This window comes from Nannospalax galili, unplaced genomic scaffold, assembly GCF_000622305.1.
Source record: "Nannospalax galili isolate Female #2095 unplaced genomic scaffold, S.galili_v1.0 scaffold600, whole genome shotgun sequence".
Taxonomy (NCBI): domain Eukaryota; kingdom Metazoa; phylum Chordata; class Mammalia; order Rodentia; family Spalacidae; genus Nannospalax; species Nannospalax galili.
In genome coordinates this window covers 6,585,820-6,602,231 of record NW_008348789.1, presented here as the reverse complement: position 1 = coordinate 6,602,231, position 16,412 = coordinate 6,585,820, and the positions used below count along the sequence as shown (strand labels likewise).

Sequence of the window (16,412 nt, the reverse complement as noted above, 5' to 3'; positions counted from 1 at the left end):
GACATTATGTGCTTAACAATGACTGCCATCAATTTAGAGGAACCAATTATTTGTGAAGAAATTGTTATTTATTCTAACTGCAAATGAAATTTCATTGACTTGAGAATAAATTGTGATTGCCTTTTATGATCATCACTCATATAAAGGTCTTAGCATTTAGAAAAGAGTTTTTGAAATCATGAAGTCCTCATATACAATATGAGTTGTTATGTTTTCTTCAATACTGTTTAATGAGTTTTGGCTGGTTAACACTTCCTGGATTGATGTATATTTCCATAGCGGTATACTAGCAACACATCATGGTAACTCTATGAACTTATTCTTGAGATGAAAATGCATGTAAAATTAGAATCTCCTGATAAACTTCAAACTGAACTGTATTTTCAGGTACTTTTGGTTTTGGGTAATATTTTATAATATTTGAAAGTATTATTGTATATAACTCATTTTTCAATTATTCTTATATCTGAAAAAAACTTCGATTTTTTTATTAATTTTGAGGATTTCATGTAGTACTGTATATGATTTCCACCCTTTCTCCTCCAGCACTTTCTTCCACAATTCCTCAATTGTGTGACCTTTTCTTTATTTTTGTTGCATATATGTATACATATAAATACAAAAATATATATATATGTCTGATTTGTGGTGTATGTATATGTTTTTATAGCTAACCATTTAGGATTCTATCTCCCTCAGTAACTATTGATTGCCTATAGTTCTTCATTTAGAGGCAGGACCATGTGAAATTTGCCCCAGGTACATTGATATATCACCTGGTGTGTCATCACACATGTCTTGTTTCGGAAACTATATTGTTCCGATTTCATAGGTGTAACTTGTCGATCATGTCTAGAAACACCACCTAGCAGCAGGTGTCCTAGTCCTCTGGCTATTTCAGGTTTTGTACAAATAGGTAAGTGAAAATGTCTTGCCTCAAACTACACTCATCTCATCAGTATTTTGAATTTAAGAAAACAAACACACCAGTACACACAACACACACACACACACACACACACACACAAACACAAACAGAAGTGAAGTGGTGATTCAATATTCCTAATGCATCTTTTCCACTAGCTAGTTATAATTTTTACTCAAAATTTATTTTGAAAATTATCTGATTTAGTATATTCTAAGTTAACATGAAACATGTCCCCATTCATTAATTTTGTTGAATATAACTCTCAAATTAGATACAAATGTGAACAAGTGAAAGTCCTTCATTTCTCAGTATGGTTTTAGATAATTATTTTTTCAAACTTTTATCTGGATAAGTGATTTATTATCATTTATGTAAATTCACATGTGCCATAAAATTCCCTCATCTGCCAGAAGAGGGTCAGATAGTTTTTAGCTACCATGTGGGTGTTAGGAACTGAACCCGGGTCTGCTGCAAGACCAGCCAGTGTTCTTAACCTCACAGGCATCTCTCCAGCCTCACTGACACTTTTATATAAATCTTCTCACACAGATTTCTTTTTAAAAGTTAGACACATCCTTCCTAATGCTGTTTCATGACCTTTGTTGTAACTTTCGTATTTTTATAAAGAGAAGATTAACTTATTGTGATTACTGTGTCATTTTGTTTTCTATAACCTGTACTAGCAAATCATTTCAGAGAAGAAAATTAAGTCTGTTATATAAAGATTGTTTAATTCATATCAATCACTTATCACCATTTTAAATTCATAAATAATCAAAGAATAAATAATGCAAGTTTATCAGAAGTAATAACTATTTATTTCAAATACTTTTCATTCTGGTATTTTCATTTAAATCATTGAGTTAAGAACCTATGTTTCATTAGCTTTCAAAGAAAATGAAGTGCATGGAACTAAATGAAATCTTTTCCGTGAATCAATTCTTAAGGTATTTCTCTCTTTTGCTCCCTCACTAACCAATATATCTCAAATTGCCCCTGCCATTGTTGTGTTCTGTCAAAAATAACATTTCAGTTTAGAATCACATAGCAGTGTTTTTTATTTAAATTGTTATATTTCAGTTAACTCATGAAATTTATGTTGCATTAGCATCTTATCAGAACTTTTAATCTGGATATGTGAAATATATGAAGACATATCATTGTAGAAAACTGGATATTTTTTTATTAAAATGTTAGTGGCAAGCCCTGACACTCGTAAAACTCCATTTATTGTAATTTCTGAAGAACATGATTCTATCAAGTTTCTATATTTTCATTTATTCATCTTTAGTTAAATTGCTGTTGGATAAAATTCACAGTCGAGGATATATATGTTTGCAATGCCCAGATAACAGTTCTAAATGTGCTGAAAAATATATCCACTCCTCCCCATTCTAGCAATTTCCAAACAAGTATTCCTTGGTAGTTTTCTCACAAACAACTCAATTTATGTACACTTCCTGTCCTAATTGAGGCCCTCTCTTAAAGGCTTACTACTCATGGGATGATTATGTTATCCCTGGTTGTCTGTTGCGTAAAGCATTTAAAATGATTGTTTGTTACCTTTCCAAGAGTAGTCAGTCTAATTCCTTTCTTATCACTGGGTTTGTGATGTGTTCCCCAAAATCATGTGTCCTACACATGCCACAAGGCCTCAGTAACATGACACATCAAATCCTGACAATTCTGCTCAGCCTAGCTAAGTGTTCTACAGAGTGAAATGAATTTTGCTGGATACTTTGCTTGGTCTTATGAGAAAATATTGAATACTACCAGACATGACCCAGACCACAGAAAATATATTTCAATGAAAACAGAAACTTTGATCTATCAAATGATTAAATTTCTCTGCATCAGATTAACAGGCCCTTTTTGTCTCCACTACACTGCTTGGTAGCATCAACCTCACTTCTGCTGGAGTCCCCACAGCACAAAAGCTGATGCAGCATCTCCACTCCCTCTACCCCTCCTGCCTCTTCTCAAGCTAATGATTACTGAGGCATAAGGCAGAGGAGGAGAATCAATGTGCAATGGCTAAAGGGAGATGCACAGAGAATACTCGCTTCCATCACCTTCTCACATTGAACTGAATCATAATAAATATGGTCCCTTTCCCATCTGCCCCAAAACGAAGTCCTGAGAATACAAAATATCTGTCTCCACACAAAATAATAAAAACTCAAAACTGAAAACACCATTGTCTTTAGCTGTGCAATTTAAAATTTAAACTGATATTTCATTAAATAGAAAAATAGAATTGGTAATACCACAAATAAGGAATTCATGATTTTACATATTTAAGAATTGTGTAAAGCTCAATAATTCATTAGTATTTACTAATTTACAACTTTCAGAAAATAAATAATACTACATACATTAGCACAAGTAAAACTTTCAGTTCAATCCCTACCATGTTCTTCTTTTACTTATTTATTTTTCTCTTTCTTTAGTTCTGATGATAGAACTCAAGTTTTCTGGCAAGTAAATATGAATCTACAGTATAATTTTATGGTGATTTTGTTTGATTCTTCACAATAACAAAACACACACACACATATATATATATGTATATATTCATTCTGTTTATAACATATCAAGAATTCACTAGGTTAAAGGGCAGGAGGAGGATTAGAAATGTTGGATTTGTCTTTGAACACTTTCATTCAACAGTTAATTGTAAATTTCATGCACATTATATTTGGCAAAAAATTGCTCCTCACAATATTTTTATTGCTGAAATTTTCTTTCTTCATTTTTGATATTTTATTTATTATTTTTACTTGTATTCATGTATTGCCTGCATGTAGGTAAGTGCACCTGTGTCATGCAATGCCCGGGCAGGACAGAATAGGCTGTTGGAGCCCCTGGAACTGGAGTTACAGACAGTTTTTAGAGTCCATGTGGGTGCTGGATTCCTACCCGGGTCTTCTGTAAGAACAGCCACCGTTCTTAACCACTGAGCCATCTCTCCAGTCTCTTATTGTTGAAATTTTCAATTAAGTTCTCTATGTTCCTCTTTAAGAAAACAATTTATATATTTTAATATTTTATATGGTGAAAAGAAAAATCATAGAATTTTTAATTTAAAAGAAATAATGGAAAATGACTTTCTAAAATACTACACAATGTTGATGCATGTGGTTATGTTTGGGGGGGGTTGATGCAGGTACATCTGTCATACAAGTGACTGCCACGGATGCAGATGATGCTAACTATGGGAACAGTGCCAAAGTGGTCTATAGCATATTGCAGGGGCAGCCATATTTTTCAGTGGACCCAGAGTCAGGTAAATAAAACATTTACGTCTTTGTCATTTTTTTCTTATCTAATCTATCTGGATATAAATTTACTCTACTTTGTTTTCATTATGTTAAACCCCATTGATTCTGTTATATAGCCATTTCCTATATTCCATGGAAATCAATGTAAACATCCTTACATTAACACACTGTATTTGATTCCTCAGTTCTTTGAACTATGATGTATTGGGTATATACTCACTAGATGTAAAATTTCAGAGACGCAACAAAAATTGTAGAATGAGGAAATATTTAAAACAACAGTGTTGCATTTATAGAAATTAAGCAAAGTTAGATTGTCAAAAAACATTGACTTAAGTTAAAATTTTAATAAGAATAATTAAATTATTGTACCAAAACCACACAATAAATAGTTCACTGGCAGAATGGTTTCTGTTTTGTGAATTATGTTAAACTATTTGTGGAATGAAGGGCGATTTTAAGCACATTTTCTCTATTTGTTAAAATTAATTTCTACAAAATGTATCTTGTAAGGCATGGCTTAATTGAAAGTCAGTGTTTTAATTTTCCATTTATTTTTTTGAAAGGCATAATAAAAACTGCATTGCCAGACATGAGCAGAGAAAACCGGGAACAGTACCAGGTGGTTATTCAGGCCAAAGACATGGGAGGCCAGATGGGAGGCCTGTCTGGTACAACTACAGTGAACATCACTCTCACCGATGTCAACAATAACCCTCCTCGATTTCCACAGAGTAAGGAAGGCTTTATTCCTAGCTCATGGACAGCCTCACAAACCTAACATTAAACAGAACTAGTGTCTGTGCTTCTTAGTCCCACTACTGAAAGAAATCTGAGCTTTCTCTCCCCCTTTCCATCAAAAGTAACAATTTCTTCAAAATTTGAAGTGGTGAACATCACTCAGGAGGTATGGAACAGGCACACCAGGTTCCTTTGCACTGTTGCGTTTTTCTAGCTCTTGATGAGCTACACAGCTTTGCAAGCCCATGTCTTCACATTTGTGTAGACATCTTGCCCTTCTGACCAGCTTGGTTAGGAATGTAGGCTTTCAAGTTTGTTTAGAGTTAAAGTTGAAGTTTTTTAGGATTCTCATCTCAGCTAATTTGTATACAGATATCATAAACATTTATTTAATGGATTATAAAACACAAACTATGTTTTACCCTCTCTAAAAACAGGATCTATATTAAACCAATGTACTTCAGTTAAATTGATAGCATTTTAATATTCTGTCAGTTTCTTTTAAAAATCATGAAACTTTGGTTATAATGACATGTTTTATTAAAAAAATAATATTTTTATTTAACATGTGTTATGTGTCATAATATGTATTGCCTGATTATATGTAAGTGGACCTGTACTGTTCAGTTACTATAGAGATAAGAAGATGGAGTTGGATCTCCTGGAACTAGAGCTACAGAAGGTTGTTAGCCCCCATGTGGGTGCTGGAAACTAAGCCCAGGTCCTCTGAAAGAGCAGTCAGTGCTCTTAACCCCTGAGCCATCTCTCCAGCCCCTGTGATAACATCTTATTAGTACTGATAATTTTTAATATGTAATGACCCATTAAAATTTAGTGGTATTTAATTAACTGACATGCAAAGATTGAATAAGTAAATTCCTTTCTACTTGTCACCTAAACTTTTGACTCAGTTTCTTTAAATAAGGAAAATTGTTGAATTATTGCTTTACAGTCCTGTGATTTTTTAGAATAATAACATACTTTCTGAGTTCATTATAACATTAATAAATTTCGGGGAACTGATCCCTGAACTAAATGGGTTACAAAATTATGGCATGCAATACGTATAAAAAACCTATTAATACATCTGTATCATGAAGATCATTATTTTGCTGACTAGGAACTTACATAAAATTTAGAGAATTGAGCTAACTTACTCAGTGGCAAGAATTCAAACATGTGGAAATAACTTTCTATTCCTAACCATAAAAGGACCTGGAATGAGATTAGACTTTGAAGTTAGAGAGACTGAGTTTTGCATTCTCTTTTCTGAAGTCTGCAAGAGAATTCCTAGGGTCTGGCCACTGAAGATAATTTACCATAACTTGTTCTTTGCGACAGCTAAATATGTTTCTGTAGGAGGCATTTGACTTTATAAAGTGTTCACAAAATAATAAATGTTTAAACCTGTATCTTTAATTATTTTTGAAATACTTTTTTCTTTACACATTTATGGACAGTTCCAAAACAAAATATTTTTTTAAATGAAGGCAGAATGAAATGTAATGTTTGGCTGGATCTGTAGAAATCAGCAAAAAATATGTAATAGTTCAAAACCATAAAATTAAAATTTATAAGCAGAAACAAAAATAAAAAGGTTATTGCTGTTTGGGAATTATTTTTCAATCATCAGTTTAGAGTAAAATAATAAATATGTAATATTCAAAATATTAAGTACATACAACTGAGTGATGACAATATTTAAAGCCGTGCACAGCAATAAATAGTTTTCACGTTTGCTTGACTCAGAAGTTCTGGATTCTAATAGCAGCCTTCCATGCACTATTTAAATAACCTTGAAAAATCTTTTATTATTTCTGGAAATTATATTTATTTTTTATATACTGAATGTTCTGCTTTCATACATTATTTTTCCACTTAAATCTATAACTGTTCACTGCTTACAGTTCAATATGATGAAAAGTCTTACAATTTAAATCACTTTGCTTAAGTAAAAAAGGGAGGAAATGAAATTTTCCATCATCTAAAAATGAAATGCCAAGGTGGCTGTGATTTAAATTACAGGTACATATCAATTTAATTCTCTGGAGTCTGCACCTCTTGGGACCCATCTTGGAAGGATTAAGGCCAATGACCCTGACATGGGTGAAAACGCTGAGCTGGAGTACAGCATTGAGGAAGGAGAAGGAGCAGACATGTTTGATGTCATCACTGACAAGGATACACAGGAAGGGATTATAACTGTCAAACAGGTTTCTTTTAGCTGTCTTCATATTTTCACTGACTGCTTTGCAGTTTATGCTTACCTTTCAGTAGAGGGAACAACAAACATAGATTTATGTTTCATCACCTTTAATGTGCAGTCAAAACTTATTTCACTTCAAATAAGTGAAGAAATTTTGTCAGTGTTCTGCTACCAATGCTTAAATGGTTGTGTTTATTGTGGAAAAGAATCAAACTAAATTTAAAGCAAAGAATATTTACTTTGCATATCTCTGTGGGATAAAAAATAACATAGATCCATCAGTATGTCTTCATACACTTCCCAAATATTGTAGCTGTGTGATGGTTCACGTAAATAAGTGAAACAAAATGATGTTCTGATTTGTGCTGACTTGGATAATTTTGATGAAACGTTTGAATGTTTTGAAACATTATACAGACAAATACAACTCAATATTAATTATTTTTACATTCCGTTTCTTTCATGTATTTTTTCTTCCACAAATAAATTAATGAAATGCAAATAATTATTTTCTAGACATGTTAGTCAACCTTCTGATTTTTACTTTACTGAACTTCTGTAATAGTAGTGCCTAATCAGCATATAAATTAAAAAACACTATCTCTTCTTTGAAAAAATGAAGTGAATTACTCAGTGTATCTAATTGTTATGTAATCCATTATGGTGAACTCTATAAATAAATTGAAATAAAACAAAAATTCATTTAATTAAATATACTTATGAATCAGTAATTAAGGAAGTTGCTTAGCCATAGCATGTTGGTATTAGTAAAATTAGTTATGAAGCACTCAATTTCTCATTTATTCATAGGTTTTCCAAATGTATCCTAAATTTTTTCTTATTTTCTTTAATTCAGAATTTGGATTTTGAAAAAAAAATGTTGTATACTTTAAGAGTGGATGCAAGTAATACTCACCCTGATCCTCGATTCTTACACCTGGGACCTTTCAAAGACTCAGCCATATTGAAAATATCTGTGGAAGATGTGGATGAGCCTCCTGTGTTCAGTAAACTCTCTTATTTGATGGAAGTAGATGAGGATGTAAAGGAGGGCAGCATCATTGGACAAGTCACAGCATATGACCCAGATGCCATGAACAACTTAATAAAGTAAGTACTTGCAAAATATTAAGATTATGGAACTATATAATTTATTTGAAGTCACATGGAGAAAATTAAGTTGCATAATTTTGTGTAGTGAATCACAATAATAAACACATCCCAAGCACCCATTCTTACTCTACTGTCTTTTAATTGGTCTCAGTATATTAACTCATTTGAGTCTTAGAACATAACAAACTAGATACTATCGTGATTGTCCACCAGGAATAATAATACTGAGAAATTGGACATTTGATGTACTACTTGTCTGTTGACCATTTGTTACATCAAATCAATGTACAAATAAAACTGATTTATTAAAATAGAAAAGGTATTTACTTTCAAGATATATCTGAAAATCAGACTATTTAGAATAATATCTAGAAATAAATGTATTGCATATAAACTTTATAGAAACTTCTTTCTAGATATTTCTAGAAATGAATGATTCTTACTATGGAGGCCAGAACATGGCTTTGGATCACCTGGAAATAGAATTAAAGGGGGTTGTAAGATGCCATGTGTGTGCTCGTAAAGAATCCATATTATATGAAAGAGCAGAAACTGCTTTAACTGCTTACCCATTCTTAAGGTCCATGGTTGCCATATTTTTTACCTGTGATTGTGGGAATACAAAATCTATTTTAAGACACATAATGAAAATTATGCTGCATAATAGTGTGTAGTGAATCTCAGTAATAAACACATCCCAAACACCCATTCTTAACTCTATAAAGTCCCCATATAATCTTCCTTATTCCAAGTATATTTATTTTTAAGTATATTCATTCTTTATAAATTTCATACATATAACATCCCCAACTGATCCCCAAACCCCTTACAACATTCTCCTAAAGCTTTATATATTTCTTTATTTATACCCGTGAGACTGATTATTGCCATCCATATGTATGTGCATATGTATAGAGTCACCCCCTGGAGCATGGGCACTCTACCAGGGTCAATACCCCTTAAAAAAATCGAGTCTTTCTCTTACAGCACTGATCAGCTACAGTCTCTCCCCAATCTACGTAGGGATTTTGATCTGCTTAATCTCATAAAGATACTGTGTAGCTACCATAGAGGCTGTACCTTCATGAGTGCGATGGCTCTGTCATGTCCAGAAGACGCTGTTTTCTGTTTTTTTCTTCCATGATGTTCTTTGAGTCATGGAGGGAAGGGAATTGATACAAACAGTGTATATAGTGGTGAACACTGTACTATCACTTTTTCTCTGCATTTTGACTAATTGTGAGGCTCTGTGTTAAGCACTGTTCAAAGGGAGAAAAAGCTTCATGTTTCTCTTTCTAACAACACTCATTTCTACCCTTCTCTGAGATTAGCCGGATCCTGAGGGCAAAATATTACATCATTTTTTTTCTAAATACAGTTTAGCTTGCATTATTTAGGAGGGGGGAGGTATTGTGTAGATATTGTATATTCATTTATATGAAAATGCATTTCTTTCATGGCTATAATTATCTTGAAAAATTTTGGGGGGTATGAGGTGGTTGTGCTTGTAAATACTCTACACTGATACCTGAGTATTGCTGGCATGTATGTAAATGTCACACTGTGCATAACTATGTCTTAAAGATTGAGATTTTTATATTTCAATACTCAAACATTAAAAATATATTTATACATGTTTACATTAAAATGTACATTTAGTTTGCATACTAGTTTTTGAATTATATGATAGCAGTGCTTTTGGCTAAGTGCATGGAAGAGTATTGCTTAAAGAGTATTGCAAATATGTTCAACATTATGAAGCTGCCAATATGTGTATGTGTGTGTGTGTATGTGTGTGTGTGTGTGTGTGTGTGCATGTGTGTGTGCAGATAACCAAAGTAAAAAGGGATCATCAGGGGCAAGAAATGAGCTTAAAGAAAGGGTAATTGAGGGTAATGGATTACAAGGAAATGAAAGCAAAAGAAAGACTGTTTGAAGGGAGAAAAGGATGCAAACGAAGATAGGGTGCAGGTGAATAGAAGGCATTGGGCCAGAAGCAGGAATAAGAACAAAATTTAATAACTCATACATATGAAAGTGCTGTATTGAAACCAATGTCTTTGTATTTTAGGTTAAAAACACCAAGAAAAAGAAATACATAGAGATTTAAAGTATTTTTATAAAGAAATTGACAGGTTGTTCAAAGCAATTTTCAGTACTTAATAGCCATCAAATAAACAAGGGATATAGTGGTTACACATTCTCACCAATACTTGTTGCTGCTAATATTTTCAGTTTTGACAATTTTACTCAAACTGCAAAAGATCTCATTGTTTTAATTTTTGGTTTCACTTAAATCTAATGATGTCACACTTTTTCTTTGTTTAAGTTACATTTCTAATGAAATGTTTATGTAGTACCTAAAATTTTATGTGGTGGCACCATTGCTTTTGATTTTTGTACATATAAACCCTTTATCAGATACTTGATATATTTTCTTTTACATTTTTTTTATTCCCTTCAAGTGAATTTCAATAAACGAATGTTTGTGATTCTGAGGAAATAGATTAAACCTTCATTGTCTCTTTCTAGGCTTCAGTGTTGTTGTACTGTTTACTTATAGCTGATTTGAAAATATAGGTATAGTATTTATGTTTTTTTTTATTTTTGTTTGTTTATATACTGGATACTGAATCCAGAGTCGCATGTGTGCTATACACATGCTCTACCACTGAGCAGCATCTCCAGCACTACTTACGTACTCTATATTAATTTCATTTGTACACAGTAGAGAAATGAATTAGCTACATGGATGGCAAAGGCTTTCAGTGTTATCTCTTGCAAGGTGTCTTTTTCTATATCAAATTAATTTTATATCTTTGTAAAATTCAGCTTTTATTACATGTATAGGCCTATCACTGGCCACCTTCTTTTCTAATGGCTTATATTTTTGAATGTTATGGAAATATTATATCATAGGAAGAGTATTGTACCAAATCTTTATACCAGGTAGTCATTGTCTGCACCATAAAAAATTTATTCTTCAATGTTATTCGATTTTTAGATTTCTTGCATTTTATGTCATTCTCTATAAACTACTTCTGGGATTTTCTTAAATTGGATGGTCTATGCCAATAGAATTGATATAATCGTACTGGCTAGTTCATTCTACAAGATTATGTCAATCTTAATAATTGTAAGGATTGTTATGAGTAATATTTTATAGTTTGATGAGTATTGATCAAGAATATGCATGACTGTCATATTTTTTACAAGAGTAACCCTGTTTCTAAGATTATTTGCAATTTTTCTGTTCTTCTCAATATGGAAACCTTGAATTTATTTTCAGTGTTTTATTTCATTGCTTAGGAGATCCAAAGCAATTTGCTTAGAAATTAGCAGAAGAGAAACAATTAAATTGCTTGTAGTCTTTTTAAAAACAGTTGTATTTATTATTTTTATTTTTTATGTATGTGTGTATTGCCTCATGATGTAAGTGCACCTGTGTCATGCAATGCCCTTTGGGGTCAGAAGATGGATACTCTGCAAGAGCTTTCAGAGCTCTTAACTGCTGAGCATGTCTCTATCTCCATCACTTATAATCTTATAATCACAAAGTGCTTTACCATCCAATACAAATATATTTGCTTTTATTGTAATGTTTACTTCTTTCATAAAACTAGTTTCAAGTATTTAAGACCTTTTTATCAGAAATACATTTAATACTGTGTTAAATAGTATTATTTTTGTCAACAGAGCTGACTACAATGTTTGCTAAAATGATGATTATACTTTCAAATATTAAACAAGTATACATACATATTTGAGATAAAACACACACACAATTAATTTTGACATCACTGTTTGCAAGAAACACTGCAGATTTTTTTTCCTGTAATGTCTGGGTCTATATTTTCATATATATATATATGAAAATATAGACATATATATCCTGGATTTGTTTAGTTATTTTTTATAATACTAGGTGGGATTTTAAATGAAGTATGGAGGTCAAAGAGATGGCTCAGTGGTTAAGAGCACTGGATGCTCTTGGAGAAGATCTGTGTTTGAATCCCATCACCCACAAAGTGGTTTACAACCTTCTATAACTCCAGCTTCCTCCTCCTGCCATGTGGGTTAGAGGGATTAAACTCAGGTTTGGTGGCAAGAACTTTATCTGCTAAGCTATCTTGGCTACTCTTGTTTGAAAAATTTTATATGTATCTTTTGTCATCTTGGGGCACTCTAGCTCTCTGTAGTTTAACATTTATCTTCAATTTTCCTGATCATTGTGCAAAAACATCTTCCAAACTTAATGATTTTTTTCTCAACCTATATTTGATTTATGTATTTCTACTTAACTTTTGTTTTTCTCTTGCACTCTTTATCAGTATATAAAGATATACTAATATCTTTGTGTTTCTTCTCTTGATCTCCAATAAATAAATAAATAAATAAATAAATAAATAGTTTGCCTGTGTTTCAAGCATGGATTTCACATTTGAGATGTTTCTAATACATGAACCTTCCTGATAAAACTCTCTCTCAAATTACAATTTTCAGTGTGCCATACAATAATCTGATATTAACACACATATTTCATCTTTCTTTTAATTAGTTATGATTCATATAAGAAGAAAAAGTTTGTGTCCTTCCTACAGCAGATTAATATATTTTTAGTTGAAATAGACTTTTTTTTATAAATTGTTGTTATTCTTATACTTTTATAAACTTTTATCTGTATAAGAGTTTTGCCTGCATGAGTGTAAGTGCACCTGTGTCAAGCCACGCCTGCAGAGGCCAGAAGAGGACTTGCATGCACTGAAACTGTAGTCTCACAGAGCTACTGGCCAACATGTGATGCTGGGAAGTGAACCTGTGTCCTCAGCAAGAGCAGCCAGCACTCTAAACCACTAAGCCACCTGTCTAATCCCAATCCCTGGGTGGATGGCAAAGTTGGCTATTTCTTAAAACATCTCAGTCCCTTTGATTCTGATTTTATTGCTTATTATTCTAGTTTAATCTAGATACTATATTTTATTTTGCATTTATGATATCCTGCCTCTGTTCATGCCTGGAACTTTATTTCATGCATTAAAGATACTGTGACTTATGCAGAATTATGCTTGATAATTCTGCAGTTTGACTATTCTTGACTTGATCTTGATGGATGGCTAAGTTCCTTTAAATGGCTTAGCCCATTTTGTGAGTCCACGTTATCCAGCAGCAAGTCCACAGTCCACACCCGGCTGAGGGCAATTGCAATGGAGCAAAGACCACTCTGGGAGCATGTCAGAGGGCAGAACTCAATTTTTCAGCAGGCTGTATATATGCACATAATCATCCAACAACATGAAAGGGCACCCATTGTGGACCAGTGGTAGCAAAGGTCATGCTGATCATGCACTTACATCTAGCATTGGGGATCTTGCACTGATCACATGCCAGTCATGAAGAGGCAGACCAATCAAAGCGTAAGGGAAGCATGAGGCACTCTGAGGCCATCTGTGGGGAAAGGTGTGGAAGGAGGTGGGGCTATGGGGGGCAGACGACACAGCATGTTGATGGCACAATTTAAATTCTGATACAAGAACCGGGCCTAAGCTATGAAATTGCCCTGGCAGGGCTAGAATTTGGCCTACAAGTCTCCTTTTTTCTTTTATAAAAGCTGACAGTGGTTAGGTGGAAGACCATAAAATTCACCCTGAAAACATAAAGTGCTTGGGCTACGCTATGGGTCTTAACCCTCCAACTGTGTCAAAGCCAAATGTGTCCAGATGATAGCCTGCAGGGGTAACTGTTCAAGCATGACTTCTCCCAACATTACTATTTGTTGGCACTGATCTCTAATCCAAGCACACAGCACTGTAACACACTAAAGCAGAATTATAATGGCCAATAGCATTGCACCCCAAAACTGGGCCCTGAGGGGATTACTGAACCATGAACCAATGGATTGCAAATGGCCTAGAAAATCCTGCATCAGAGATGGTAAAGGGATGCTATCAACTTGAGTATTATTAACACTGGTAGCTGTATCAGTATGCATGCTGTAAGGTGGACCATCCTTTTGTCCCAAGTACCCCAGACATATTGTGGCAGATTATGGGTTTCATTAATCATAGCTACCTCAGTATTAAAGAAATCATTGATAACCAAGCAAGGAGTAAAACAGACATGGTTGAATCTAATATTACATGGAAGACCCATCACATGCAATATAGCCTCAAGGACAAAAGGATGAATGTCCATCTGCATCTGGAGCTTGGCTATACCTAGTCTGACATGTTCTAAGGAGAAGGCTGCTGAAGAAAGTCCTTCGGATGACAGATTGTTGAGTGCCAAGTCTTGAGCTGCCTGGTTAGTCAAGACCATCCCAGCAGTAACAGAAGTCATCAGAGCAAAAACGAAATAATGCCAAGAATCAGCAGGCCCAGTGCTTGTTCATCATCAGCACAAGCTTGATGTACTCCGCAATGGCCTGTTGTAGCACCGTCTCCATCTGTACACACATTCCGGACACACAGCCCACCACCACCAGGGTGCCATCTATGACTTACACGGTGGCCAGTCACCTCTGAGGAAAAGCATCCTTGCTCTGCTTGATAAAGTTCAGGTCGTTCTCGGACAGCTCATAGAAGAGTGAGATGTTGGTGGACATGATGGTGTTACATCGCTCCTGCTTGTCCTTGCAGGTGTCTGTGAAGCACATTTTTCTGGTGCAATGATGCCTGCCTTACAACACCAGCGAGTCTGTCAGTATGGACTTACCATGGAACACGAACACGAGTGCAGTGACAGACATATTCCAGATGTTGGCCTCCTTGTCCATGATGGCTTAGATCTGATCCACCGTGAAGTTCACTATGGTGGCAGATGGATGTGGATTCTCCCAAGCAAAGGCAAAAAGGGAGAACCACCAATGATCGCAGCAATGGTGGAAGAGTTACCCTTTAGGCTTGCGGTGGGTCCCCGTTCAGGTGCCAGATGTGGGTCCACACCTTCCAGCTGTAAGTCCACACCTAGCCCTACCAAGGGCAAGTGCAAGGGAGCAAAGACCACTCCCAGAGTGTGTCAGAGGGCCGAACTCAACGTTATTTTTCAGCAGGCTGTATATATACACATAATCATCCAATAACATGAAAGGGCACCCATTGTGGACCAATGATAGCAAAAGTCATGCTGATCACTCACCAGTCAGAAAGAGGCAGACCAATCAGAGCACAGTGGAAGCATGAGGCACTCTCAGGCCATCTGTGGGGAAAGGTGTGGAAGGAGGTAACGCTATGGGGAGGGGTGATGCCATGCTGATGGCGCAGTTTAAATTCTGATACAACAAACGGGCCTAAGCTATGAAATGGCCCTGATAGGGCTAGAATTTGGCCTACACCCTTTGAATCTTATTTTATTCTATTCTTTAAATAACCTTTCTTCTCAGATGAATTGTATCTTAGTAGTTGATCAGTGTGAATAATACATCAGCACCCCCATGTATTACCAGTGTTATTCTCTGTGTAAAGAGAAGTAAAAGTATCCACTAACATTCCACAAGCAGTCTTAGTCTCTGCATGTAGTCCCTCTAACCTATACGATTTTCAGATTCTTTAGGGGTGTTATCTGTTCTGTGAGTGTTCTGATGGATGTGCTGCACTGGAGTACATAAGAGTAATTTTCTTCACAGATCAGCCATTCTTTCTGGGCATCTGCTCTGTCGTTGTCCTATCTATAAACTCTTGCCAACTTTGTGTTCATGAATTCTTGGAACACTGTTCTCCTCAGGGAAGTCTGTAGACTCTACCTGACCCCTCCTCACCAGTCAACATAAACTGAGAACAGTGTAGAGCTTTATTTATTGATGCCTCTTTGACTAGACATTAACATCCTGCTTTCCAGAGGTCTTTTATTTTAATTACCTAATTTAATTTGTTATTAGCATACACAATATTTGGTTTTATTATGACAATTTTCAAGCAAAAATTGGTTTTGATCATTCCTGAAAAATCATTTCCAGATATTTGATTGGATTTTAGTTTTGGTCTTCTTTTTTGATCTTTTTGAGACAGGATCTCCCTGTAGCTCCAGCTGTCCTGGAACTCACTATGTAGACCAGGCTGACCTTGAACTTACAGAGGCCTCTGCCTGGAGTGCTGGGATTAAAGGCGTGTGCCACCACGCCCAGCTTGGGTTTTAGTTTTTAGGACAG

At 34.7% G+C, this 16,412-nt stretch overlaps 1 protein-coding gene across 2 annotated transcripts in view; it reads left to right on the top strand.

Moving 5' to 3' along the window:
• Cdh9 (cadherin 9) overlaps positions 1 to 16,412 on the top strand; it is a 173,356-nt gene that overhangs the window by 125,405 nt on the left and 31,539 nt on the right. For both annotated transcript variants that reach the window (XM_008846028.1, XM_017801329.1), the window contains exons 4-7: positions 4,095 to 4,214; positions 4,776 to 4,943; positions 6,976 to 7,163; positions 8,013 to 8,266. In XM_008846028.1, coding sequence (XP_008844250.1) covers positions 4,095 to 4,214; positions 4,776 to 4,943; positions 6,976 to 7,163; positions 8,013 to 8,266 — 730 coding nt within the window. The remainder of the gene's footprint in view (positions 1 to 4,094; positions 4,215 to 4,775; positions 4,944 to 6,975; positions 7,164 to 8,012; positions 8,267 to 16,412) is intronic.